This window comes from Leucoraja erinacea, chromosome 21 (assembly GCF_028641065.1).
Source record: "Leucoraja erinacea ecotype New England chromosome 21, Leri_hhj_1, whole genome shotgun sequence".
NCBI classification, from domain to species: Eukaryota; Metazoa; Chordata; class Chondrichthyes; order Rajiformes; family Rajidae; genus Leucoraja; species Leucoraja erinaceus.
The window spans coordinates 20,470,822-20,498,025 of record NC_073397.1 but is presented as its reverse complement, the minus strand read 5'-3'; the positions used below and the strand labels follow the sequence as shown (position 1 = coordinate 20,498,025).

At 42.3% G+C, this 27,204-nt stretch overlaps 1 protein-coding gene and 1 long non-coding RNA gene across 2 annotated transcripts in view; one reads left to right on the top strand and one right to left on the bottom strand.

Annotated features, from left to right (window-relative positions):
- rpn2 (ribophorin II) overlaps nucleotides 1-7,015 on the bottom strand; it is a 42,136-nt gene extending 35,121 nt beyond the window's left edge. Inside the window, 5 exon segments of the mRNA XM_055652344.1 lie at nucleotides 308-354; nucleotides 356-484; nucleotides 1,158-1,253; nucleotides 2,507-2,694; nucleotides 6,880-7,015. Of these exon segments, the coding sequence (XP_055508319.1) occupies nucleotides 308-354; nucleotides 356-484; nucleotides 1,158-1,253; nucleotides 2,507-2,694; nucleotides 6,880-6,895 (476 nt within the window). The 5' untranslated portion in view covers nucleotides 6,896-7,015.
- On the top strand, nucleotides 7,008-26,357 carry LOC129707371 (uncharacterized). The gene is made up of 3 exons (XR_008725172.1): nucleotides 7,008-7,138; nucleotides 19,838-20,002; nucleotides 26,162-26,357. It is a non-coding gene; the product is annotated as an uncharacterized LOC129707371 (long non-coding RNA).
- Nucleotides 26,358-27,204: the final 847 nt, after the last annotated feature.

The window sequence follows — 27,204 nt, the reverse complement described above, 5'->3', positions numbered from 1 at the left end:
GCCATTTATCATGTACTGATCATCCAAACATGGAAGTAGAATGAACAGTAAGTTCCAAAAAGTGGATGAGCAAGGGCGGAAATAATTAGTGTCCCTTCAAAGAGCCTGCACAAACACAATGAGCCAAAAAGCTACCTTCCGTGCCATGTCATTTGCTAAAATGAAAGTCTTTTTTTTGAAAATGCAAATGCTGAAGTAGTTTATTTACAAGATAGCTGGGCATGTTTATTCTTCATAACAAGACGTTATGTAATATCAAATTATAAATTATTGGTATTCAACAACAACAATAAAAAAGCTTCCATACCCCAAGGAGGCATCATCTTTAGAAATGTGAGTTGTAAGGGCTTTGAGTAACTTCCTGAGATGCCAGAGGAAGGCCAAGATTGCTCAAAGCTCCAACCGCATGATAAATTTGGGTAATTGAAGCATCATCACTCACAGTTGATAACAAATAATCTCTAGTTGCATTGTTGACTGAAATCTGTAAAGGAATTGAGGAAGATAATTTAGCATCTGCTTATTAGTCCATTTGCTTGTGTCTGGCATTCAAGGCATCTCACACTTTTCAAACAATTTAGAACCACACCTTCACCATCTTTCAGAAAAAAGAAAATACTCATGGAATGAATCCAATCTTAGGTTATTTGTCACCCTTAAACATAAAATTGATGTTGACTATCTGTCCCAGATAGGAACTAAATTATTAATTCATGGATATCTTCTCACCACTACAAGATGGACAGAATTGCAATCCCTCCTTTCACAACTCAAATAAATAAAGGACCCTCAACATAAACTTGTAACATAAATACCTAATCTTTATATTTAACATACTAGCATGAAACCCAATTACATGCCTTTACTTCGAATGAACAGATTATCAAACCAAAATCATTGTTACCATTTGCTAACAACTCATGTCACTGAATAGTGAAATGGTATAACTACAATTTAATAACATCATTTTCCTAGTACTATAAACTGCCTTCCAATCTTAGAATTATCCTTGTTTCAATACAGCAAAAGACATCATGGAATAAACCTCTGCAGCCTTACATGAAAAGCAAACATGTCTTAAGGAAACTAATCAAATGATTGGAAATATTTCCAATGCGGTTTATATAAGAACATAGATAACCAAATTATTGCATTACCTCACAATCATGTAGAGCTTGACTTGCTTCAGCTGCATAAAAAAGGGAATCAACACTTGTGATGTCCACTTGCGATTTCAAAAAGTTACAGGCTGCCTGAATGGAAAGAGATGTAGGAAAATAAACTCACAATTGGACATAACATTCCTGCTTTTGTATTTGTTAATAAAGCATACCTTTAATTGTTAATTTAAAAATTGTCAATCCAGCTGAATTATGAGAGTCCCCAAATTCCTATTAACTGGAAACTCTCACCTCTAACACTCAGTGTTAGGATATCAGACTAGTTTAATTAGAGAGCAAAACACTAAAGTGGGATAACAGAACTGGTATGAATGGGTGATTGCCTGCCAGCATGGACCCGGTGGGCTGAAGGGCCTGCTTCCATCCTGCATCTCTAAAACTAAGGTATTTGAGATGAGTTCTGTGAGGTACGTGCAGGAAAAAACAATGGTTCTACCAAGGCAATCTTGTTTGTGGATTTTAGGAAGGAAAGATGTGAACAGTGTGGGACTGGGGAACTACAACTTTGGAGGCTGTGGAGGCGAGATCACCAGAGGTAATGCGATCAGTAATGGTTCTGGGAGCTAGTGGCCTAGTGTTCGCCTGTGGGGTCATGGTCAGGGGATTTCAAAACATCACCTATTCCTTTTCTCATAAGGTCTGGGATTAACAAATGGTATTATACTGCAGAGGTAGAGAAGATGCTTTCACTTGCAGACAAGACTAGATCGAGAGGGGATATATGTAGAGAAAATATTTATACTTAGAAAGTAAAGTTCCATGCAACAGGAAACAATAGAGATGGACAGCATATATATATATATATATTCAAGGAAAAGCAACAGATCCCATTAGACAAAGGGGTCATGAGGAATGGAATATAAACTTAACCACAGACCTATTAGGCCAAATGTTTCTGCACTATAAATACTGAATCTGTGCAAACTTTTGTGTATTACCTCACAAGAATCAGCCTTGCATAGCAGATAGACCCTTTGGTCAATCCCCAGCATGTCCATAATAATAATAATAATAATCATATATTTTATTGTCATTGCACATCAGTGCAACAAGATTTGGTATGCAGCTTCCAACCGATGTCATAACATAAATAACTAATAAGTTGTTTGCAAGCAAGTTTGCAAGCAAGCATGTTTGCAAGCAAGAGCTAGCCCAATTTTCTATGCTTTGGGAAAACCAATTGCTCATCTACATAGTTGAACATTGTGGAGAGTCTGCCTTCAACATTCCTTCAGGCAGTGTGTACGAGAAACCAATCAGTTCTGGGATAAAATCATATGTATTCATGAAATTTACTAGTTCGTACATTTTGTGCAACTGCTTACCTTTTCATCTGCTACATGTTTTCCTAGCTTTTGCAAGCCGACTATGGTGTAATAGGCATTCTCCAAATTTAATAGAGGCTGTTCCAAGGTTTGTGCTAATCTTTCAGAATCAGTATTTGACAAATAGTGCTTAAGAGTGATGGCCTCAGTAAAGGTCAGAAGAGCAAATGTGAACAGAATCCTTGAACCTGAAAAGGAAGAAAAAAATGTAAGTTGGATCATGCTCACAGTTTACAAAATATGTTTTCTACATCTCTTCTGGAACGTGCTCAACAATTTTATGGATATTTATTTGCTCCATTGGGGTGGGAGATTGCAACCTTCACGTGGTCCGCACTGTTTAAACGAATGCAATCAATCTGGCATACACAATCAAATAAGATCAAATAGAACAAGGTGACCTACAACTTTAGGCTGTGCACGCCATACGCAAGAAGAAGATTTGCTCCATTAAAAAACCCAGCACAATTCAATAATGTGGTGATATTTAATAGATCACCCCACAAGTTGACAAATCAAGCTTTGTTTTGAGAGTCATTGGGTCAGTTACAGTTGGAAAACAGGGTAGTGGGGAAGAGCGCTTTCTGACTGGAGATCCGTGACCATAGAAACATAGAAAACAGGTGCAGGCGTAGGCCATATGGCCTTTTGAGCCAGCACCGCCATTCAATATGATCATGGCTGATCATCCTAAATCAATACTCCGTTACTGCTTTCTCCCCATATTCCTTGATTCTGTTAGCCCTAAGAGCTATATCTAACTCTCTGATGAAAACATCCAGTGAATTGGCTTCCTCCACTGCCTTCTGTGGCAGAGAATTCCATAGATTCACAACTCTCTGGGTAATGTTCGGCAAGGAACAGTACTGGGATCTCTGCTTATAATATATATATTTGAATGAACATGTAGATGGTCAAAGAGGGCCCCAAAGAGCATTGATGCACAGTTCTGGTTACCACAATCAGATTACTGTTAGGGTTAAATTCGGATTGCTTTCTCTAGAGCAAAGGTGACCTGAAAAAGTATGTAAAATTATGAAAAGGCAAAGAGCAAATGGTGAGATTTTTTTCATCCCCAGGGTTTGACATATTAAGATGGCATTGCTTTAAGACTAGAGGGGGAGAATTTAAATACGCACAATTGTTTAAATTCTGAGTGGTACGTAGCTGGAATGCACTGTCTGGGGAGGAGGCAGAAGCAGATACAATAGTAATGTTCAAGAGGCATTTAGACAGAACAGGGAATGAAGGGAGTAGGAAGCAACTGCAGATGCTGGTCGAGTCTGAAAAAGGGATCTGACCCAAAATGTCACCCATCCTTTTTCTTGAGATCTTGCCTGACCCGCTGAGTTACTTCATCTTTGCATCTTTCTAGGGAATAAAGGGATATGGACCATGTGAGGATCTGGGATTAGTTAGATTGGCACCATGATCTGCGAAGACAAGGAAGGTCTAATCTTCTGCTATATTGCTTTTTATTCTGAGAGATGCAAATTGAAGATAAATATGCATTATTCTCAATGACATTGAAGACATTATTAATTTACAGTAGACAGTAGAAGACAATAAATTTAATTTGTCCAATTTTAGATATATTAGAAATAATTTAACTATTGATTCCGCCAAATTATATTTTAATGCAATGATTGTGCCATACATGACCTACTGTATAACAACTTGGTCACTAGCATGTAAGTCCACACTAAAGCCTGTTGAAATTGCTTATAAACAAGCCCTAAAAACTCTAGACAAAAAGCCCAGAATGTACCATCACTGTAGCATCCTGAAGAAATTTGATCTGCTGAGCTGGGAAAACGTAATAAAATATTCGGACTCGATTTTGGTTTACAAAATCTTCCGTGGACTAGCCCCACCTCCGTTAAAGGACTTCATAAAGAAAAACACAAATAGGTCGACAAGAGCAGCCTCCAGGGGTGATTGTATAGTCCCGTTTAGGAAAAGTGTCTTTGGGCAGTCAGTATTTTCATATCGAGCGTCGCAGACCTGGAACGCGATACCATGCGTCATACGGGATCTGCCAACCCTTACCTCATTTACCAAACATCTAAAAACATGGTTACTGCAAAATCAAAACTGCAATCATAATCTACCTTAAAATTATCCTATGGTACTCTTTTATTGTTACTTTTTTACTTTATTGTTTGTTTTGTTTTTGATTTTTGTTTTGTCTCTTCTCTTATTAATTGATTGTGTTGTGATGTGTTTACCTTGTTTACCAGAGGGACTAAAGATGGAAATTAGCTACTGGCTACAATCTTGCGTATTACATGTAAATGTTTATTAACATGCACTGTCCCCTAAATAAATAAATAAATTACAATGATATATAATAGGTGAAAGTGAACAGAACAATTAACGACCAGAACAGGGTTAGATTGCACATAGAAAATAGACGTTTTGCCTTTTATCTTTGTGAATGCTGAATAATTGAAATGCAAATCACCCATCAATGCAGACCATTTAAAATGCAATGTTTATACTGATGTTGTGGAGAATTACATTAAAAAAATATTCAAATCCATAAATTAATGAATTTATCACCCATTACCAAAAATGGTAACTAATGTGTTGCTTTTAGTACAGAGTGCTTCAAATATTTTAGTTATCAGCAGTATTGGAGAAATATGCTCAAAGTCACTTGATATTTTTTATCAGCTCTTTGTAATGAACGAATGCACTTGATTATCAAACTATCCTTTGCAAGGTCATTGCAAATGAGTTATTTCCCGGGATGGCAGGACTGTCATATGCTGAGAGAATGGAGCAGCTGGGCTTGTATACTCTGGAGTTTAGGATGAGAGGGAATCTTATTGAAACATAGAAGATTATTAAGTGTTTGGACACGCTAGAGGCAGGAAACGTGTCCCCCATGTTGGGGAAGTCCAGAACTAGGGGCCAGTTTAAGAATAAGTGGTAAGCCATTTAGAACGGAGACAAGGAAACACTTTTTCCTCACAGTGAGTTGTGAGTCTGTGGAATTCTCTGCCTCAGAGGGCGGTAGAGGCCGGTTCTCTGGATACTTTAAAGAGAGAGCTAGATAGGGCTCTTAAAGATAGTGGAGTCAGGGGATATGGGGAGAAGGCAGGAATGGAGTACTGATTGGGGATGATCAGCTATGATCACATTGAATGGTGGTGCTAGCTCGAAGGGTCAAATGGCCTACTACTGCACCAATTGTCTATTTGCTGAACTTAGTGAGATGCCACATTAGGCAATGCGTGACTACTGACACTCTTACTAATCAAAAACCTATCAATCTCTGCTTCAAAAATATCCAATGAAAACTCCACCATCATCTCTGGCAAAAAAATCCAGATTGACAACCCTCTGGCTAAAGAAATGCCCCCTCATCTCCATTCTAAAGGCACGTCCTTTTATTTTGAGGCTCTGCCCCTTGGTTCTACTCTCCCATTACTAGAAACATCCTTTCCCCGTCCACACTACCTAGGCCTTATCCAGTAGGTTTCAATGAGATCTCGCCTCGCTTATGAGGATGGAGTTGACCAGAATACATATATATTTTTTGCAAGAACATTGAAATTCATGTTGTTAGTTATGCAATTTTGCAGTTTTTAAATATCAAATCCTCATATTTTTCCCCACAGTCCCCCATCAGCTTCAGTAGCACATTCCACTTAATCAATAGATAAAATAACAACCTTTATAGTTCAGAACATTCTTGTGATAGTCAAGAGGTCTTTAGTTTATTTAGACGATAAGGGTCAGACACTGCCATATATTGGCTTGTTGCACAAGTTATGATTCCTATATTCTACACGATCATACAGACATGCAGGGCCATATGAATTTTTCAGAGGACCAGTGAAGCATCGCCACGTACATATGAATGGACCCTTGGTCTCTACCCGAAACGTCACCCATTCCTTCTCTCCAGAGAAGCTACCTGTCCCGCTGAGTTACTCCAATATTTTGTGTCTATCTTACACCCCAGACTTCCTCTTCCTCCTAGATAGACACAAAGTGCTGGAGTAACTCAACGGGTCCGGCAGCATCTCTGGAGAAGATAGGTGAAAGTTTAGGGTCGAGACCCTTCTCTTAGACTGACATCGCCACCTCCAGTTTAAATTCAATTTGGAATATTTTGGAGGACCAAGAACCAAGAAAGGGAATCAAGAGATATAGACGGTGATGTGGAACAAATGAATGAAAGATATGCAAAAAATTAACGATGATAAAAGGAAGCGGCCTTGCCCCTCCCGCCCCAGACATATAAAGCGGCAGGAAGGTGAGTGATGGAAGGGGCGAGGGAGAGCCACGGGTGACCGCCCGGGTTCTCGGTCTCCCCGGCGTTGCTGCCGGCTGTGCCCGACGCCCGCTCCCACCAGCATTACCTGCAGCCACTGCCATTGTCGCCGAGAAAGAGGGAGGGAGGGAGAGTGGTCAAACCAAGGCCGCTTCCGCTTCCGGGCTAACCGTCTCTAAGGGGAAAACACCCCGAAACTGTGGCGGGCGTCGCCAAAAGCTGCATGTTTTGGTGCATTGAAATGTCTTGGATTTGCAAAGACGTGGCACTTGTGGTGTCTTAATCTCTTGATTAAAACTTGATGGTCGTGAGTGTAGCCCCGCCCCTTCGCCTCAAACGGCATGGCGGTGAGATAACTTTAATTAATAATATTAAATGTAATAGTTCCAGGTATAAAGTCGATTTCAATAGGGTAATGAACTATGTACGATCATGCAGATTTAAACCAGCACCTTGAGGCGAATTTAAACATTGGGCGGGACGTGTCGATGTGTTTTACGGTCAATGGCTGTTTCAACATGTCAATCACAGTCCAAGGTCGTTTTTTTTCTTACCAATAATGTGGTGAAAATGCTTCGAGTACATTCAGATTGTTCAACGGCCTTGCTTTGGTATTGATATTGTTGGGGCAAGATTTCGTTTTTAATACAAACCCCTAAAAATGCAGCGGTTAGAAATCCGAAATATAAATAGAAAATGTTGGAAATCTTAGCAGATAAGGCAACGTCATCTGTAAGTAATTAGACCCTTGAGTTCCTCATCGGAAGATCACAATCAGTATGACTTTGTAACACCACTTCCTCCTTGATAACCATGAAAATAGGAGCACTGCAAGGCTGTGCTGAGCTCCTTGCTCTACTCGCACTATATGCTCGTTTGTGTAGCACGCAGGGAGGTAGGACACAACTCCAAAGCGATTCAAGGGCTTGTCCCACAGGCAACTTTTTAGGCGAGTGCAGGAGACTGCGCTCGCCTCATGGTCGCCACATGTTCGCTGGTTGTCTTTGGTGAGTCCCCTTCATGCTCGCGAGGAGTTCCTGCATTCTGGGAATTAGTCGCGGCCTCAGTACGGTCGCCGAAAATTTTTCAACATGTTGAAAATTTTTCTGCGACCACGCTATGGAGAAAATCAATAATCCTGTAGTCATAGGTGCAGTTGTAGTGGGGTCGCCATGTAGTTATGGGTAGTTGAGGTAGTCATAGGTAGTTTTAGTTAATCGCCTTTGCTGACCGGGCATTTTCATTGGCTCATTGGGGAAAAAAACCGTAAGCACGAATTTTCAGTACCAAGAATATCGGACCGGTAATGTTAAATGCCTGCCAAACTTCACAGCTGTGTATCTCTGGCATATTATAAGTTGTCTGGCTTCTTAAAGGTGTCTCCACTCCTTCATCCCCTCCCGCCCCCCCCCCCCCCCCCTTTCCCCCTCCCCCCTCTTTTAAAGGACTTACTGTACACTGTGCTAGCCATCTTAACTTTCCTGTGTCTGTATCACCTTGGCTTTGTACTGTGTGAATTTCAGACAGCGCTCCCCTGCTTTCCCTGGCCCCACATCTTTGCGATGTGTTTGTGTGTGTGTGTTGCACTCTGTGACAGTTGCCGTTCCAAATCCTGGTTTTTCAGGCGAGTGCTGCGAACTTGATAGTCGCCGGCAGTCCACTGAAAAATCGTCTAAGTGGGACAGGCCCTTCACTGTTGTTAGTCAAATAATGAATCAGAGTTTAGAAGGGAGACTGAAAATATGATTGAATGGTACCCAAACAACAATTTTCACTCTCAACGTTAGCAAGACCAAGAAACTGATTGTTGACTTTTCAAGCTGATGCCCATGAACCTATCTTCATCGACAGGGTAACTGTTGAGAGTGGACATTTTCAAGTTCCTGGATATGCATATCTCTGAAGATCTGTCCTGGGCCCAGCACATTGATGTAATCACACCTTTACTTTCGAAGTTTGAGGAGATTCAGTGTGCCAATGAATACTCTTTTGAACTTCTACTGGTGTACGGTGGAGAGCACCAGTACTGGTTGCCTCCCAACCTAGTTAGGCAACTGGAATTTTTAGGAATGAAGAGGACTCTAGAGGGTGGTAGATACTGCCCAGTTCATCACAGGTACTGACCTCCCCACCATCAAAGGGATTTATACGAGGCGCTGCCTTAAAAATGCAACCAATATATCAAAGACCCACACCACGCTAGCCATCCTCTCATTTCACTACAATCTTTGGGAAGAAGGTACAGGAGTCTGAAATCCTTGGCACCACATTCAAGAGAAGCTTCTTACCAGCAATAATCAGGCTCTTGAGTATAAATGTATCCATTATTAGTTCCTGATATCTGGCGAATCTGTACTACGCTTCCTCGAGGCAAATTATCCCGTCCTGAGATTTGGTTGCCAAAAACAATGCAGCACTTCAGTTGTGGTCTGACCAAATTTCTGTTCAAGGATTCCTTAGTTCGTCACTTTTATGTTCCACTCTTCTGGAGGAGCAAATTCACAATTAGTAATTTCGATGTGTTTTTACAATTTGCAACAAACTATTTTCAAAATAGTGATCCCTGTACCTACAAGTGGCCCAAAAACGTTTGGCAAGTATCCCATTCTTTTTAAGGCTGCTATGCCTCACTGCATAGTATTGGGATCTGATTTCTATGCAGTACAGATTCAGGAAATTAGTTTGTGTGTTTACAAAGAATCTGGTAATGAAAAGACATTTTATAAAAATGGTGTAGATTCTTGTTTATAAACCTCCCTAATCTTAGGCATAAGCACAGAAAGCTTTCACCTTAAATTAAAATATCCTGCGGCAGAGGTTAACAGCCCACCCTTGTGCTCCATCTTGTATCAAGTGGCCAGAGTGTTTAATTGTCATATCTACTGAAAACGGCACAATGAAATTCTTATTTGAAGCTGGGTAACATTGAGTTTGAGCTTTATGATCTCAGCTTTGAGGAGGATTTCTTATGTCTGAAGAAGGGTCTTGACCCTAAACGTCACCCATTTCCTCTCTCCAGACATGCTACCTGTCCCGTTGAGTTACTCCAGTATTTTGTGTCTATCTTTGGTTTTGACCAGAGTCTGCAGTTCATTCGTACACATTTCTATAATGCTAGGTCGCTCTTAGCATGCTTCCGCTACCATTCGAGCAACATTTAAATATTTATATTTTATTTATATTATTTATATATATAATATAAATAAAATATAAATATTTAAATGCATATATATATATATATATGCAGTTTTTAGGACAAAAAACAGTACAGCATAAGATCAAACCCTTTGGCCCACAATGTCTGTGCTGAACATGATGCCAAGACCATAATTTATCCACATGCACATAACCCATATCCCTCCATTTCCTGAATATTCATATGCCTAACGTATCTGCTTCAAACACCACCCATCCCCGGCATTCACTGCCCTCTGTGTAAAAAAACTTGCCCCACACATTTCCTTTAAACTTTCCCCTTCTCACCTTAAAACGATGTCCTGTAGTATTTGATTTTTCCATCCTGGGAAAAATATTCTGACTGTCTACCCTTTCTGACAGTAAGGGAATCCCAAATAGCAGGGGAATCCCAAATCCCATGGAAGCCTGTGCATACAGCGAGTACAGTAACTGGAATCACCTGGGAAAGTGACTGGGGCAGCCTGAAGAATGAAGCGTAGGGAACTACAAACCCAACTCCTTTGCATTCCGCTGGCCAATGTACAGTCGCTAGAAAATAAGGTTGAGGATATAAGGGCAATGCTGCTTTACCACCCTGCCCATGCCGACCAAGATGCCCTACCTACACTAGTCTCATCTGCCCGTGCATGGCCCATATCCCTTTAAATCTTTCCTATCCACATGCCTATCCAAATGTCTTTTAATTGGTGTTATTGTACCTGCCTCAACTACGCCCACTTTGAAGAGAAGGTTGGTGTAGGAACACCACCCACCCTGCGAGTCTCGGGTGCGCTGTACCATTGGTTACTATGGCAGACGTAAGATTAGCCTTCCTGAAATGAATCCGCGGAAATAACTAGTTTAGATGGAGTTGCTGGTGGGGGCCTCAGGATCTGTGTCGATCAGCTGACTCGGGTAGTCACAGACATCTTTAACTAGATCTCACTACTCCATTCTGAGGCCTTCTCCACCTGCTTCAAAAAGATTACTATCATCCCAGTGCCAAAGAAAAGTACAGTAGCATGCCTGACTGACTACCATCCAGTGGCTCTGGCATCCATTATCATGAAGACACTGGTGATGGGCACATTAACTTCAACCTCTCAACTAGTCTTGATCCACTGCAGTTTGATTACTGTCGCAAGAAGTCCACAGCAGATGCAATCTCCCTGGCCCTCAATACATCTCTGGAACAAGACAACAAGAACTCCTATGTTGGACACCCGATTTATCAATTATTGCTCCGCTTCAAACACCATGATCCCATCCAAACTCATCTCCAAACTCCTGGAGTTTGGAAACTCCTCGATCTACCTGTGCATCCTCAACTTTCTGACCCACAGACCACAATCAATGAGAATAGGTGACAACACCTCCTTCACAATAATTCTCAACACCAGTATGCTGCAAGGATGTGACCTCTATATGCTTCCTATACACTCTCAACTGTATGGCCAAATTCAGTTCCAACTCCATCAACAAGTTTACATACAACACCACTGTGGTGGGCCAGATCACAAACCATATTGAGACGGAGTACAGGAGGGAGATAGAAAACCTAGTTACATGGTGTCAGGGCGCTAACCTCTCACTCAATGTCAGCATGACAAAAGAGCTATTTACAAGGAACTCATCCCTTCCCACTCAAACCACCCGCTCCCCAGGTACCTTCTGCAACCACAGGAGATGCAATACCTGTCTGTGTTTCTCCTCTCTCAACTCTGTCCAGGGACCCCGACAGTCCTTTCAGGTTAGACAGAGGTTCACTTGCACATTCTCCAAACTCATCTACTGTATCCGTTATTCAAGGTGTGGACTCTTATACATCCGAGAGACCAAATGTAGACTAGGCGCTTGTTTCGCTGAACTCCTTCGCTCAGTCCACCTGGACTTACCTAATCTCCTGGTTGCCAAACACTTTAATTCCTCTTCCAATTCCCACAATGACATTTCTGTCCTTGGCCTCCTCCATTGTCAGAGTGAGGCCAAACGCAAATTGGATGAACAGCATCTCATATTTCGCTTGGGCAGCTTACAACCCAGTGGTATGACTTTTGATTTCTCTAACTTCAAGTAACCCTTGCATCCCCTCTCACTCCATCCCTCCCCCACCCAAGTCGTGCCAGCTTCAAAGTTGGCTTGTTGAGCCTCATTGTCTATATTCGTCTTCACGTAGCACACAGCTAACAATGGTTTCCTTCATCATCGTTACTTTTTTGCATATCTTTAATTCATTTGTTCTATATCTCCACATCATCGTCTATATCTCTTATTTCCCTTTCCGTTGACTCCCAATCTGAAGATGGGTCTTCACCCGAAATGTCACCTATTTATTTTCTCCAGAGATGCTGTCTGACCCGCTGTGTTACTCCAACTTTCTGTGTCTATATTAGAGTTTGTTATTGACTTCAGAAAACGTGGTGGAGTACATGCCTGAATCAGTATCAAAGTGCCAAAGTGGAAATGGTTGAGAGCTTCAAGTTCCTTGGCTTTCACACTACCAATGATTTGTTGTAGACCAACTAACATTAATGTGCCAGCCAAGAATGCATACCAACACTTTGACTTCCTGAGAAGACTGAAGAAATTCGGCATGTCTCCAATGACTCTTGCAAACTTTTACACATGTTTAATAATGTTTCACAAATAATTTGGGAACAGCTTTGCCCAAGACACCAAGAAATTGCAGAGTTGAAGATCTAACACGGACCAAACTTCCCACCGTTGACTCAATTTATACTCTATGTAGCCTCGGAAAAGCAGCCAACATATTGAAAGACTTGTCTCATTTCACTCCCACCATCAGGGAGAAGATACAGGCGTCTGAAAACTGTGACCACCAGGTTTATGAATAGCTTCTTTCCCACAACCATTCAGCCGACGGAAATAGGAACTTCAAGTTTTTAGACAAACAAGCCATACTATCAGAAAGATACATGGATATGATAGGTTTAGAGGGATATAGGCTAACTTAGATGGAACATGTTGAACCTGATGGGTCAAGTTTTTTGTAGACAACCTATAACAATGTGTTTCAGGTGTATGGAATGACTGTTTTGCCAGAGCAGAAGTAGGCATAAGGCACATCTCTCGGCATGCTATGGCACCAAACATTGACTGAAGAAAACTGGGATTTAGAAGGAGATGCGAACAATGGATCATGATAGGTTTCTAGAGGAAAGATATAGGCTAACTGTAGATGGGAACATGGAACAAGGGCTGAACAGGCAAGGAGAGAGAAGATGTGCAGGCAAATTGGGCGATGGATCAACGGGCCTTTGTTTGGGAATATAAAATGGTGCACACTGTACGACTCTATACCTATAACAATCAGGCTCTTGAACACTATTCAATACTCACCTCGTTCATGAACTTCTATGGACTGTGTTTGGTTTCCCGGTGTGCTGTGCATGGCAAGAAGTTCTCACGGCATGCTGCCAGGGCGAGAAGGTCTCTCGGCATGCTATGGCTCCAAACAGCAGGCCTGACTGACAGGCCAAGAACTGGGAACCCACCAGAGAGAGGAGCACAGCCACTGCGAACCCCTAATTACTGTGAATCAGAGAGGAGGATGGATAGAGCCACTGATTCTAGGCAAAAGACCCATCCCTAATTGACGGGGTGGAGCCTTCTTAACTTCTGCGGTCTATGATGGCTATGAGTATTCCGACAACGCCCATGGTGAACAAGGATTTCAAGGGAACAGTGAAGTTTGAGAAGATCATCATCCGGGACTAGAATAGGGCGATGGATTGCAACGGGTCTCTGAGGCCAGCTTCAGCTGGTTTCTAAAATTTATCCAAAACTGAAGTCCTTCATACAACCTCTCTGGGGCTGTTTTGTACATTCTGTATTAACCGGGGGATTGTGCTTATGTATGGTGATAGTGTTGCTGATCTGTATGCAAAAAAAGTATTTCACTGAACCTTGGTACACATGATAATGCAGAAACCATTGAACCATTGGTTACACTAAGGACTGCGAGTTTATTTGCATTAGTATTGTGATTACTAATCTATTGCATTTTTTTCTTATTATATATTGTCTGTATGTCATGTGTTTGCCAACTTGTTATAGCAAATAATAATGACACACTGTCAGTACATATGAAATTACAACAAACTCTTGAATTTTTGGCACTCGTTAAAACTTTATATGCTACCACCATGAGTAAGAATATTACCGTACCTATGTTGGCAACTTACTGAGACAATTAATTTACGACAGATTACTCTTGACTCTTGATCCATCCAAACTCATTCTGCTAAATTCTTTGGGAATCTCTGACAGAAAAATAGATTGCACAGGAAAAATCAAATAAAAAAGGTCTGGGAAATGATCACTGCATGATTAAAGCCCATCCCTATTGCAGTTGATAAAAAAAAAAAAAAATGGTAAGTATTCAAGCTCATCAGGTTCCAGGATTTCAATACACAAGATGTTTATTCTGGAATATTCAAGCATTAGTTTTGGATCGGCTCATGGCAGATTGTGTTTATCTAGGAAACCTTCAGTTTCTAATTACAAGTATTGCTTAGAAATGTAAATCAAAGCACTGTACCTCCCCTCTGTTTAAATGTCAATATTTTATGCATGGAGCAATTAGTAACTGTAAATCTGCTGTTTCTTGGACTGTTTTACCACCATTATCCAGCAGGGTTAGTAGTTGAGTTAATTTTCACAAAAATTTTGTGGCAGTGTTTCAAGAGTTTAATTGTCCATGCACCAGTATAAGAACAATTAATTCCTTACCTACTGCATCTTAAGGGCACATTAATGCAACAACAAAACAACAAATAAATATACAATATTGTACCAATAAACAATAATACAATATCAGATACACTAGTGCAATTATACATCCAGGTACCTGGGGAGGGGGAAATTGGATGAGAGTGTACAAGGCCTGGGTATAAGTTTGCAGTTAACACCAAAATAGGTGGTACCATAGACAGTGAAGAAGGTTTTAAGAATTACAGCGGGATCATGATCTGCTAGAATAGCAAATAGAGTTTAAATCAGAGTAAGTGCAAAGTGTTGCATTTTGGGAAGTAAAACCAGAGGACTTTCACAGTGAAGGTATGGGTCTGGGTAGTCAAGGAGTCAGACTCACACAGCATGGAAACAGAACCTTCAGCCCAACCTATCCATGCCGACCAAGATGCTCCATCTGAAGAAGGTTTTAAGTCAGTCCAATTTGCCCATGTTTGGTCCATATTGCTATGAACCTTTGCAGACCAGAGTGACCAAGGAGTACAAGTACATAGTTTCCTGAAAGTGGTGTCACAGATGGACAAGGTGATAAAGAAGGCTTTCGGCACACCGGCCTTCATCAGTCAGGGCATTGAGTATAGCAGTTGGGATGTTATATTGCAGTTGTGGAAGGTGTTAGTGAGGCTACACTTGGAGTATTGTGTTCGGTTTCGGTCACCCTGCTGTCGTTAATATGGAGAAGATGCAAGAAATATTTACAAGGCTGTTGATAAAGACTTGAGGGACTGAGTTATATGGAGAGGTTGGGGAGGCTTGGACTTTATTCCATGGAGCACAGGTGGCTGAAGGGCGACTTAAAAAGGTGTATAAAATCACAAAGGGCATCGAGAGGGTGAATACCAGCGAATTTCCCAGAGAAATTTGGAATCAAGAATGAATGGTCATAGATTTATGGTGAGTTGAGAAACCTTCTTAAAGGGCAACTTGTTCAAATAGATGGTATTAGATATATGGAAACAGCTGCCAGAGAAAGTGGTTGAGGCAGGTACATTAACAACATTTAAAATAAATTTAACCAGGGAGTTGTGGAGGGAATGGTCTCTGCGGAAGGCGGAAAGGGGTGGAGATGGGAAAATGTGGCTAGTGGTGGGATCCCGTTGGAGGTGGCGGAAATTTCGGAGGATAATGTGTTGTATGCGACGGTTGATGGGGTAGAAGGTAAGGACTAGGGGGACTGTCTCTGTTGCGACTATGGGGAGGGCGGAGCTGCGGGGTACTGAGGGGACACGAGTGGGGGCCTCATCTATGATGGGAGAGGGGAACCCCTGTTCCCTAAAGAATGAGGACATATAAAACACCTCATCTTGGGCGCGGATGTGGCGTAGACCGAGGAATTGGGAGTAGGGGATAGAGTCTGCAGGAAGCAGGGTGGGAAGAAGTGTAGTTGAGATAGTTGTGGTAGTCAGTGGGTTTGTAATAGACGTCAGCCAATAGTCTATTTCTTGTGATAGATACTGTGAGATCAAGAAAGGGGAGGGAGGTGTTGGAGATGGTCCAAGGAAATTTGAGTGTAGGATGAAAATTAGTGGTGAAGTTGATGAAGTTCATGAGTTGTGCATGGGTGCTGGAGGTAGCACCAATGCAGTCATCAATGTAACAGTGTAACTGGGGATAGGGCCAGTGTATGCCTGGAACAGGAATTGTTCCATGTACCCTACAAAGAGGCAATGCGGGTACCCATAGCTACGCCTTGGACGGAGAAAGTGGGAGGAATCAAAGGAGAAGCTGTCGAGGGTGAGGACCAGCTTGGCTAGGTGGAGTGGTTATCAGAGGAAAATTGGATGTTTCTGCGGTCGAGAAAGAAACGGAGGGCTTTAAGGCTTTCCTGTGGGGGGTGGAGGTGTAGAGTGACTGAACATCCATAGTAAAGATGAGGGGGTGGGGGCTCGGACAGCGGAAGACATTAAAGAGACGAAGGTCATGTGAGGTATCTTGGACATAGGTCGGAAGAGATTGGACCAGGGGGGATAGGACGGAGTTGAGGTATGTGGAAATCATTTCCGTGGGACAGGAGCATGCAGAAACAATGGGTCTGCCAGGGCAGTTGTGTTTGTGGCTTTTGGGGAGAAGGTAAAAACGGGCTGTGCGGGGCTGTGAAACGATAAGATTGGAGGCTGTGGAAGGCAGACAGCCAGAAGTGATGAAATCAGTAATGGGCCTGTCCCACAGGAGATTTTTTTTATGCAACTACAGGCGACTAGTTTGTCGCCACATGTTCGCTGGGAGTAGTCTCCTCAGTTACGCGTAGCGTCTTTCTAGTCGCAGCTAAATTTTCAACTTTGAAACATTTTCGGTGACAGTGGGTTTGATGCCAATGAGAGTTGCTTGACTTCTCCTGAAGTAGATGCTGTCATAGGTTGTCTCCAGGATGACGTAGGTTGTCGCCGGTTTTCCGGCGACCTGCTACGACTATGACAGTCGCCAGCAGTTGCCTAAAAAATCGGCAAGTGGACAGGTCCAAAATGGTGTTTGTGATTAAGGTCTGGTGCTCATCTGTTGGATCATGGTCCAAGGATAAGTACTAGGAGGAGGTGTCTGAGAGTTGTCACATGGCCTCAGCTTGGTAGTGGCCTCCATCTATGCTGTATGACGTTTTGACTTAGATTATTCAATGTTGGTCCCCCATCTATCAGAGATTTACTAATTTTTTCTGCCCATCCTTCACCCCTCCCTTCTCTGCAACTTTGAAACTTGTGATTTCTAAGTTCCCTCAGTTCAGATGAAAGGTTATTAACCTGAAATAATAAACCTGTTTTTATCTTCACAGATGCAACCTGATCCGCTGAATATTTGTACTTTATGCTTTTGTTGCAGGTTTTTAGAATCTGCCATTTTTACATTTCTAAGTGATTTGCTGTGTGTTTCCAGTACTTTTTAGTTTTTATTCCACAAATCCTATTCCAAATTTATTTCATCCAGTTAATTATCTAAAGGAAAATTGCACACCAATTTTTCCCAATCCCAAAGCTAATCAAACTAAAATCCTCAATATCCATCCAGCTGCTCTAAATTTTCTCATAGGGGACAGATGGGAAAGACATTAATATCATCGCTCTGGGCTGAATTCAGGCCAATATCCCAATGAAAGAATGATGGTTAAACCTACTGTGCTACCCTGTTTCCTTTTATGAGTTGATTTGTAAAACACTAAGTAAATCATTGATTAATGATCATGTATATACAGCAATGCAATCAAAATCTTTTCGTAACTAAGCTAACCAAACAAGCATTTGTCATCAAGGTTGTCCTCAACTCAACAACACTTACCCCACAACTTGAAATGTATAAATATACGTTTATATAATTATTATGTTTTATAATATAATATTATATAAATATTATATAAATATTATGTTTATATATAAAAATATATGTTTAGTATTCTACAAACAATGGCTGCTGAGGAAACAAAACCCCTGAAAGAATATAATTCCGCCACAAATAAAAGTTTTCAGAAGATTCACAAATAGTTAAGCCAGTGGAAAATGTTTGAAGGGATTCCAGCAGGAAATTTTCCAATGGCTCACCAGATACTCTAAGCAGAGGCAAGAAATGCCTCTCTTGACTCTTGGAGAAATCTGAAACACCTGGTATTGACATTTTTAAGCCTATTGAAAAGTAATGACATAACGACTGCCTTGGTAAGGGCTAATTCGTCTGTGCACTCATGAGTGTCTGTAATTTGTAACTTACATTTGAATGGGGAAAAAAATATAATGGCTCAGATTTTCCCAGCAGATGCAAGTAAGTCCAGATCTTGCAGGTATCAATAATCAAATATGGATGTCTCCAACATACATGCATTTCCATGTGCTCCATTTCAAAACTGCCTATAAATTCCAGCAGTAGAATATAATCTTGCTGAGATTCCCAAGGATTGCACTGTGGTATCAACTCTCAGATCAAGTTCAAGTTCAAATTTATTTGTCACATGCACGCACCATAAGGTGCAGTGAAATGTAAATGCCCTGTCCCACTTACGCGACCTCGTAGTCACGTTGATGCGCACAGGCATCGTATGGCCGCGTGGGGCCAGTCCCACTGAGAAGCACGGAGGAGTATGTAGTTGTGCGCGACATCGCGCGGACTCCGAAATTTTTATAGCGAATGAAATCTTCGCGCGCCAACGGCCTGTCGCGTAACTGACGGCCAAAGTGGGACAGGCCCAAGACCCTGGCGCGACACAACGTCTCACCTTCAACAGCAGCAGAAGCAGGCAAATGATTGCCGAGATCGGCCTGGGGCTCACGGCCGTTGCGGTCCGGATCCGCCCCCACTTCTACTCCCAGAACGGGGCCAAGAAATTTGAAGATGGACACAAAATGCTGGAGTAACTCAGCGGGACCGGCAACATCTCTGGAGAGAAGCAATGTGTGAAGTTTCGGGTCAAGACCCTTCTTTCAGATTGAAGAAGAATCTTGACTCGAAACGTCACCCATTGCTTCTCCCCAGAGATGCTGCTGGTCCCGCTGAGTTACTCCAGCATTTTGTGTCCATCTTTAAATGACGTCACGCGCTCCAGACGGCTTTGCGGGCGAATGAAGTCGCGCGGGACCGTCGCGCCTCAACGCGACCATGAGGTCGTGTAATTAGCGTGCCAAGGACACATAAGTGGGACAGGGGCTTAATTTACCATGCAGAGTTACAATTAAAAAAGAACACAATACACAACATAATTCAACACAGACATCCAGCACAGCATTCTTCACTGTGATGGAAGGGCAATACAATTAAGACAGTCAACCTCCTCCTCCCTTGTTCACCCGTGGTCGGGGCCCTGACCCTCCGTAGTCGCCGCTATGGATGGCCCGATGTTCAAGCCTGGATCTGCAAACCCATTGATCTCAATTGTCGGGCTTTGTAAAAAAATGCTAAGGAGAATGTAAAATTTATTTTTTCTATTTGTTTTGTGTCTTGTTGCAACATCATTAATTATGTAAAATGCTATTAAATGGTTTTAGCTAACACCATGATTTTGATTTTAGAAATATTTTAATTATTTTTCCAATGTTAACATATAATTTTAAATTTCATATTAAATATTTTTAGAGTCCTTATTTCATTTTTTATAATGTGTAAATGCTTCTGAATTTCAGTACATAACCAACAAAACTGAGAGCGGGTTTTACCAATTGTGAAAGGCTATCAAAAAAACTATGGGCAGACCTACATCAGTCGATCATTAATGGCGTATTAAAACCTTGTGGCAATGGTCCAGGACACTGTGGGCCAACAAAGTACAGACTCAACATCTGGACTAAGTAAGTTTGAGTGAGGGTGTCTCACTCTACATTTATTGTCTGTAAGCAGCCCTTGGCAATAGATTCTATCCCAACACTTTAGTTATACATTTAACAATAGATTTAATAATAAACATTTCTAACTCTCCAGTCAGTCTATTGATTTTACATTATATTTAGTGTTCTATTTAAATACAGTGATTTCGAAATTATATCTGTTCCAAGCATTTAATATTATTCCCGTCTAATCTTAAAGTCATAGTTCCAATCACATTTACTATTTTTAAAACCTTTTAATTTTGATCTTTTCCTGCAGAATTCACTTTCTCGTTCCAGTTTTACTTTTTTTAAATTGTATTTTAATGATTTATCTTCTTTCCACTTTATCTATTTGTTTGAATGTTACATCTCAGCAGGTTCTAGGTTCTTATAATGTCTGCTCTATTCTTTATTCTTAATTCTGCAATCCACAGTAGAGGATCAGCAAATGGAAAGACTGGCTGGGACCAGTAATTCTCAAAAGAATGATGGGCAGGGAGAGGATAAGTCCTATGGTGAAGCTGATGAGTTGATGTGGGTTTATTTCAGCAGAAGGAGTTTGTGGGTAACAGAGATGAACTTAGGGCCTGAATCAGTGCTCGAGACTTTGATGTTGTGGCCATTACAGAGACTTGGTTTGCGAGAGGGATATGACTGGTAGCTGAACGTTCCAGATTTTTGATGTTTCAGATGTGACTGAAAGGGAGAGTAAAGGAAGTGGATGGGTTGCCCTACTAAGTAACAAGAATGTCACGGCTGCACTCAGAAAGGACCTACCGGAGGGTTCGCCCACCAAATTTAATATTGTTTTGAATAGATATAAGTCTGGACATTGGGAGAAGGTACTAAATTGGAGTAAAGCAGATTAAAACATTATTATGTAGGAGTTAGGGAGAATAAATTGTGTAAGAAGGAACTGCAAATGCTGGTTTAAACCGAAGATAGACGCAAAAAGCTGGAGTAACTCAGCAGGACAGGCAGCATCTCTGGAGAGTAGGAATTGGTGATGACGTTTTGGGACAAGTCTCTTCTTCAGACTAAAGAAGGGTCTTGATCCGAAATGCCACCCATTCCTTCTCTCCAGAGATGCTGCCTGTCCTGCTGAGTTACTCCAGCTTTTTGTGTCTATCTTCAGAATAAATTGGGACCAGTTAATCTTGATTAGTTGGGCAAGTGGGCAGAGGAATGATTCATGGAGTTTAATGCAGATAAAACTTGGGTGATGCGCCTCAAACAAGAGAAGGGATGTCTCCTGCCGCCCAATGTGCAGCAGCAGAAGGACCCTAGACTGTGGTCCTCCCCCACAGAGCCTTAACATTGGCTGCACCAAGCTTCAGTGCGTCGCTCAGCACAACACGTCCCTCCTGCAGTCTGGAATAGGCCAGTCGGCAATATTCCCTGATAGACATCTCGTTCTGCTTGGAGATCAACAAATTTCGGGCAGACCAAAGAAAATTTTTAACCCATTCCTTCTCTCCAGAGATGCTGCCTGCCCTGCTCAGTTACTCCAGCATTTTGTGTCTATCTTCGGTATAAACCAGCATGTGCAGTTCCTTCCCACCAGACCTTCCAGCAACACCTCATGTACGTCTCTGAAAGTGATCCTGGAATAGTCCATAAATCAGAGAGTCCACTGTTACGAGGCTGATCGGGATAAACTGTGATAAGGACCCTTGCATCATTTTCCAGGCTCTCTTCGCAGATCTCTGCAATGTATATATTTACACAAACACTTGTTTTTACAAGCTTTTTTCAATTCACATGCATACATGATAGACACACATTTCACATCCAGACAGATATTTGTTCAACCCTTCATCCCTCCTCCTCATCAATAATCTCACCATCCTCCCAACATTTTTCATTCACTTCTGTACACATTAGTTTGTAAGCTAATAACAAGAGATCACAGAGTCCTCACAGAGTCCTGAGGTGTATTGATCTCTTTGTCCTCAATATCGTGCAAGTCAGTCATCGGTTCGCATGTGTGATGTTTCTGTGTTTATCTCAGTTTCTTTTATAACCTTTAACTTTGTAACCAGACTAATTAAATGATCTGTGTAGCTCTGCTTGTTTTTACTGTTGATCCATGGTGATTAATAAAAACAGGAAACTCAGCACATTGAAGTTGTATGATATTTCCAACTCCGTTAAGCATATAAAAAATCAAAAGCCATCGGCACATTGGCACAATTGGTGGAGTTGCTGCCTCAAACCCTCACCCGGGTTTGATCCTGACTTTGGGTGCTATCTGTGTGGAGTTTGCACATTCTCCCTGTGACTGCCTGGGTTTGCACCCAGTCGGGATGGTAGGTTAATTGGCCTTTGTAAATGGCCCCCAGTAGGTGTGGATGCGAAAGTGAGATAACATAGAATTAGCGTGAACAGGTGATCGATGGTCAGCATGGATTTGGTGGGCCAAAGGGCCTTTTAACATGCTGCATCTTTCAATCAATCAGAATTAACGGTGGAGCAGATGGCTCAGCTTGGAGCTACAGATTCCCTACAAAGAACATTAGAGGGAGCTCTTGGACAGATGTGAGCAATTTTATTCCACGAGAAAGAAAGAGAAAACCAAAGGTTTTTGTTGTGCCCAATGGGGTTTAATAGTTCTGGGAACAAAACGGCGATATTCTTTTTTGGTCCGGGTATAGATACTTATTATGGTTCAGATAGCGATACACTGCCCTTCGGCCCATTGAGTCTGCGCCAATAAATGATCGCCTGTACACTAGTTCTATCTTACACACTAGGGACAATTAACCTACAAACCTGCATTCCTTTGGAATGGAATCTAAGACAAAACTGGAGCACCAGGAAAAACCCATGCGGTCACAGGGAGAGCATGCAAACTCTGTTCAGACAGCACCCGTAGTCAGGATCAAACCTGGGACTCTGGTGCTGTAAGGTGGTGACTCTACTGTTGCACTTCTGTGCCCCCTTTTTTCTTTGTACTATTGTTATATTTTAAACAATACTCCTCAATTCACCGAAGCCCATCATAGAGTCATAGCGCCGAAACAAGCCCTTCATCCCAACTTACCTCTACCGACCGAGATGTCCCATCTACCGTAGTCCCACCTGCCTGCCCACATTTGGCCACATTCCTTTAAACCTTTATTATCCATGTACCTGCCTTAATGTTTTTAAAATGTTGTTATCGTACCAGGCTCAACTACCTTGTTGCTAGTTTCATGTGAAAGAAATGTTCCTCAGATTCCTATTAAATTTTTCGTCCTTCGGCCTCTGCAGTCTGTATCATTTTCTGTCTAATGTAATTTTTTGTTGTCCTCTGGGAGGAAACTTTTTAAATCTCCCTGCATGATTCATCGTACTCTGGAGGAGCGGCCTAAAAGGAAGAGACCGGACTGCTGGTGCCGATTTCGCCGTCCCTATCTATTCCCCTCATGATCTTGTTCCCCTACCGGAGAGTCGGAACTAATAGTGTATGGCCATTGAACAGGACGCCGGGGGCTTACATCAAGAACCCGGTGTGCGCCATGAGGCCAATCTATTCCAGCCGGGGGCTTGACTTTGACTCTGACAGAGGAAGTAGTGTAAGTTTATTTGGCCTTCCACATGGCTATGTTTATTCAATTATGCATAAGAAGAAACGGCATTTCGTTTGGACCTCAAGGGGTCCAAATGACAATTAAATGTATCTTGTAAAAAGCTTTAACATAGCTCTCACTCTCAGTATTCAAAATGTTGTTACTCTTAATAATCTCAGACCTAATTTGCCTCTCATGTTCCAAAATGTAGCCCCTCAATTTGCTGGTCCCTTTACAATGCCATGTAGTCAACATTCTCTCCTGCAATATGATGTATCTTCCAGCTATCCCCTCTGAACTTTCGACCTCCATCTTCTACTTTCATCTTTGACCTGACTTTGTTTGGTCGTGAACTTTGTACCCTTTATTTCAGATTATGATTGCTCAGTTGAATATACTCATTGCTGAATTTGATAAATTTTGCACATTGATTGGACAGGAGATGCAGAATTCTTATGGGAAAGGAAACTAAAAGCATATTCATACATGATCCTATTGAACGCTGAAGTAGGTTTGATGAACCACACGGCCTACTGCTGCTTCTGTTTCTTGGCTCATGTGTTATCTCCGTCTCAAGTGATCTTTGAACTCTGCCTTCCATATCTCAGTAAAAAAAAGAGCCCATTGAACGCTGAAATGAAAATAAACAATGCTTTACTTATAATATGCAAATATCATTGACAAGTACATAATTAAAAAATCTAAGTATAGATTGACTACAAAGATATCCAGCACATTGATGCAGACATAAAGAATGCTCATCAATGCCTCTACTTCCTTAGAAGATGGAGGAAATTTGGCATGTTGACCTTTACCAGCAATATAGCGGAGAGAGTATTGACTGGGCATCACGGCCTGGTTTGGCAACTTGAACATCCAGAAATGAAGAAGATTGCAAAAAGTGGTGAAAGCTGCCCAGTCCATCATGGGCACTGACTTCCTCACCAACAAAAGGATCTACAGGAGACGCTGCCTCAAAAAGGCAGCCAGCATAATCAGAGAATCACACCACCTTAGTCATGCCCTCATTTCACTCATGCCATTGGGAAGAAGATATAGGTCTGACACGGCCAGATTCAGGAGTAGCTTCTTCCCAACAACCATCTATTAAACAATACAACATCCAAATAAGCTCCAAACTATATAGACTAGGGGGGATTTTTTTGTCATTACACCATAATTATTTGAGATTTTATATACTAACCTTCTTTGTTTACAGAGTACACTAAACCCTCGTGGAGGATAGTGTTCATTATTGCCGATTGTGCGATATAACTAAGGGTTTAACTATCAATTGGATGTGATTGTATAAGTAGTAGAAGCAAAGAACTGCAGATGCTGATTAATACGCAAAGGGACATAAAGTGCGGGAGTAACTCAGCAGAACAGGCAGCATCTCTAGAGAACATGGATAAACGATGTTTCAGGCCAAAAGCCTTCTTCAGAGTCTTGTTCAGGAACTGGGTTTGGAATCCAGGTGTGCTGATTGACCCGGCCTGCTGGCGTTCGGAGGGGAGAGGCGCGAATAGGCGAGAATAGGCGAGAATAGGTGGAGTCAATGTTCGTGGTCGTGGCCGACCATGGCAGCAGTAAGTCCGGCCGGGAAGCAACCTGTGCGGGCTGGCGTCGGCAGCCAGGTCTGGAGGTGGCCAAGGGTGGTAGTGCAGGCATGGGGTAGCATCGGCAGCCCAGCCTGGAAGCGGCTGGGGAGGCGGTGTGGGCCGGAAGTGGCGTCGGCAGCCTGACCTGGTGGTGAAGGTCTGCCTGCTATAAAGGAGCAAGAGTTTCATTATTCTGTTTCAGGACATATGACAATAAAACACTTTGACACATTTAAACACAACCCGTGTGGGTTTTCTCCGGGTGCTCCAGTTTCCTCCCACACTCCAAAGATGTACAGGTTTGTAGGTTAATTGGCTTCGGTAAAATTGTAAATTGTTCCTGGTGTGTAGAATAGTGGTCATGTACAGGGTGATAGTGGTCGGCGCGGGCTCAGTTGGTCGAAGAGCCTGTTTCCGCATTAAAGTATGTTCAAAGTCAATTATTAGAGAAAAGTGGAGATCCAAACTTAAAAAAAATTAAATTAAATTAACCAAAAATGTTGATGAAGGCAAGGTCACAGATGTTGTCTATATGGACTTCAGCAAGCCATTTGATAAGGTTCCTCATGGTATGCTGCTCTGGAGGTTTAGATCGCATAGAATCCAGGAAGAGCAAGCCGACTGGATAGAGAATTGGCTCTGTGGTCATTTATCAGACTGGAGGCCTGTGACGAGTTGTGTGCCTCAGGGATCGGTGTTGGGCCTATTGGTTTTTGTGACATATCAAGGATTTGGATGAGAATGTAGAAGGCGTGATTAATAAATTGGCAAATGGCACTAGATTAGATTAGATTAGATTTGTTTATTGTCATTCAGACCTTTCGGTCTCAACGAAATTTTGTTTCCCTGCAGTCATACATATAATAAATAATGACAAAAACACACAATCAACACAAATTTAACATCCACCACAGTGAGGAGGTGGCAAAATGTAAGGAAAAATCTTAAAGTCTCTGTCTCTTCCCTCTTTGTCCTCCATCTGCGCCGAGGCGATCCAGGCTCCAGATGTTGTGACCCCACTGGGTGATGGTAAATCCCGCGGCTCAACCGTGCTCCGCAAACGGGCCGGTTCAAACTCCGCGGGTGGTCGCTGCCGCCGCCACAGCTCCGAGGCCGAGTCGGGTCTCCATTGCCGCTGCCGCCGCCGCCGCCACAGCTCCGGGGCCGAGTCGGGTCTCCGCTACCGCTGCCGCTGCTGCCGCCGCCACAGCTCCGGGGCCGAGTCAGGTCTCCGTTGCCGCCGTCACAGCTCCGGGGCCAAGTCGGGTCTCCGCTACCACTGCTGCTGCTGCCGCCACCACAGCTCCGGGGCCAAGTCGGGTCTCCGCTACCACTGCTGCCACCGCCACAGCTCCGAGGCCGGCAGCTCCGCCATTAGGCCTCGGCGCAGACGGAGACGGGGACGGGAAATACGACAGAAAAAAAGTCGCATCCCCCGAAGGAAGAGACCAAAACATGTTTCTCCCACCCCACCCACACACATACACAACTTAATAAAACAAAATTAACTAAAACATGCGAAACAATGTTTGGTATCATTAATAGCGAAGATGGTTATCAAAAATTGCAGCAGGATCGTTATCTAAGGAATGGTTACTATCGTTTAATGCAGATAAGTATGAAGAGGTTGCATTTTGGGAGGTCAAACCAGGGTAGGAGCTTCACCGTGAAGGGCAGGGCTCTGGGAAGTGTTGTAGAGCAGAGGGATATAGATCAAGTTTAATAAACTAGAACATTGGAACAGGTAAGACAGATCTGGGGGTGGGGAGGTGGGGGGTGGGGAGTAACAGTGTTGACCCTTTTTTAGAAATATCATTGACCGGAAATATTGATATTGTTTCGCTCTACCTGATGTGGAAAAGATTTAAAGGAGTCTGCAGAATTTTGATTTTGCTTTTCTAACAAGACTTTACCTAAGAATCTTTAAACTCCAATGGAAATTTACTTTGGGGTTGTATCCTTTAAAGCAGAAAGTGCATTTTGTGTTTTATTTGTGTTCAAGAGAGAGCTAGATAGGGCTCTTAAAGATAGC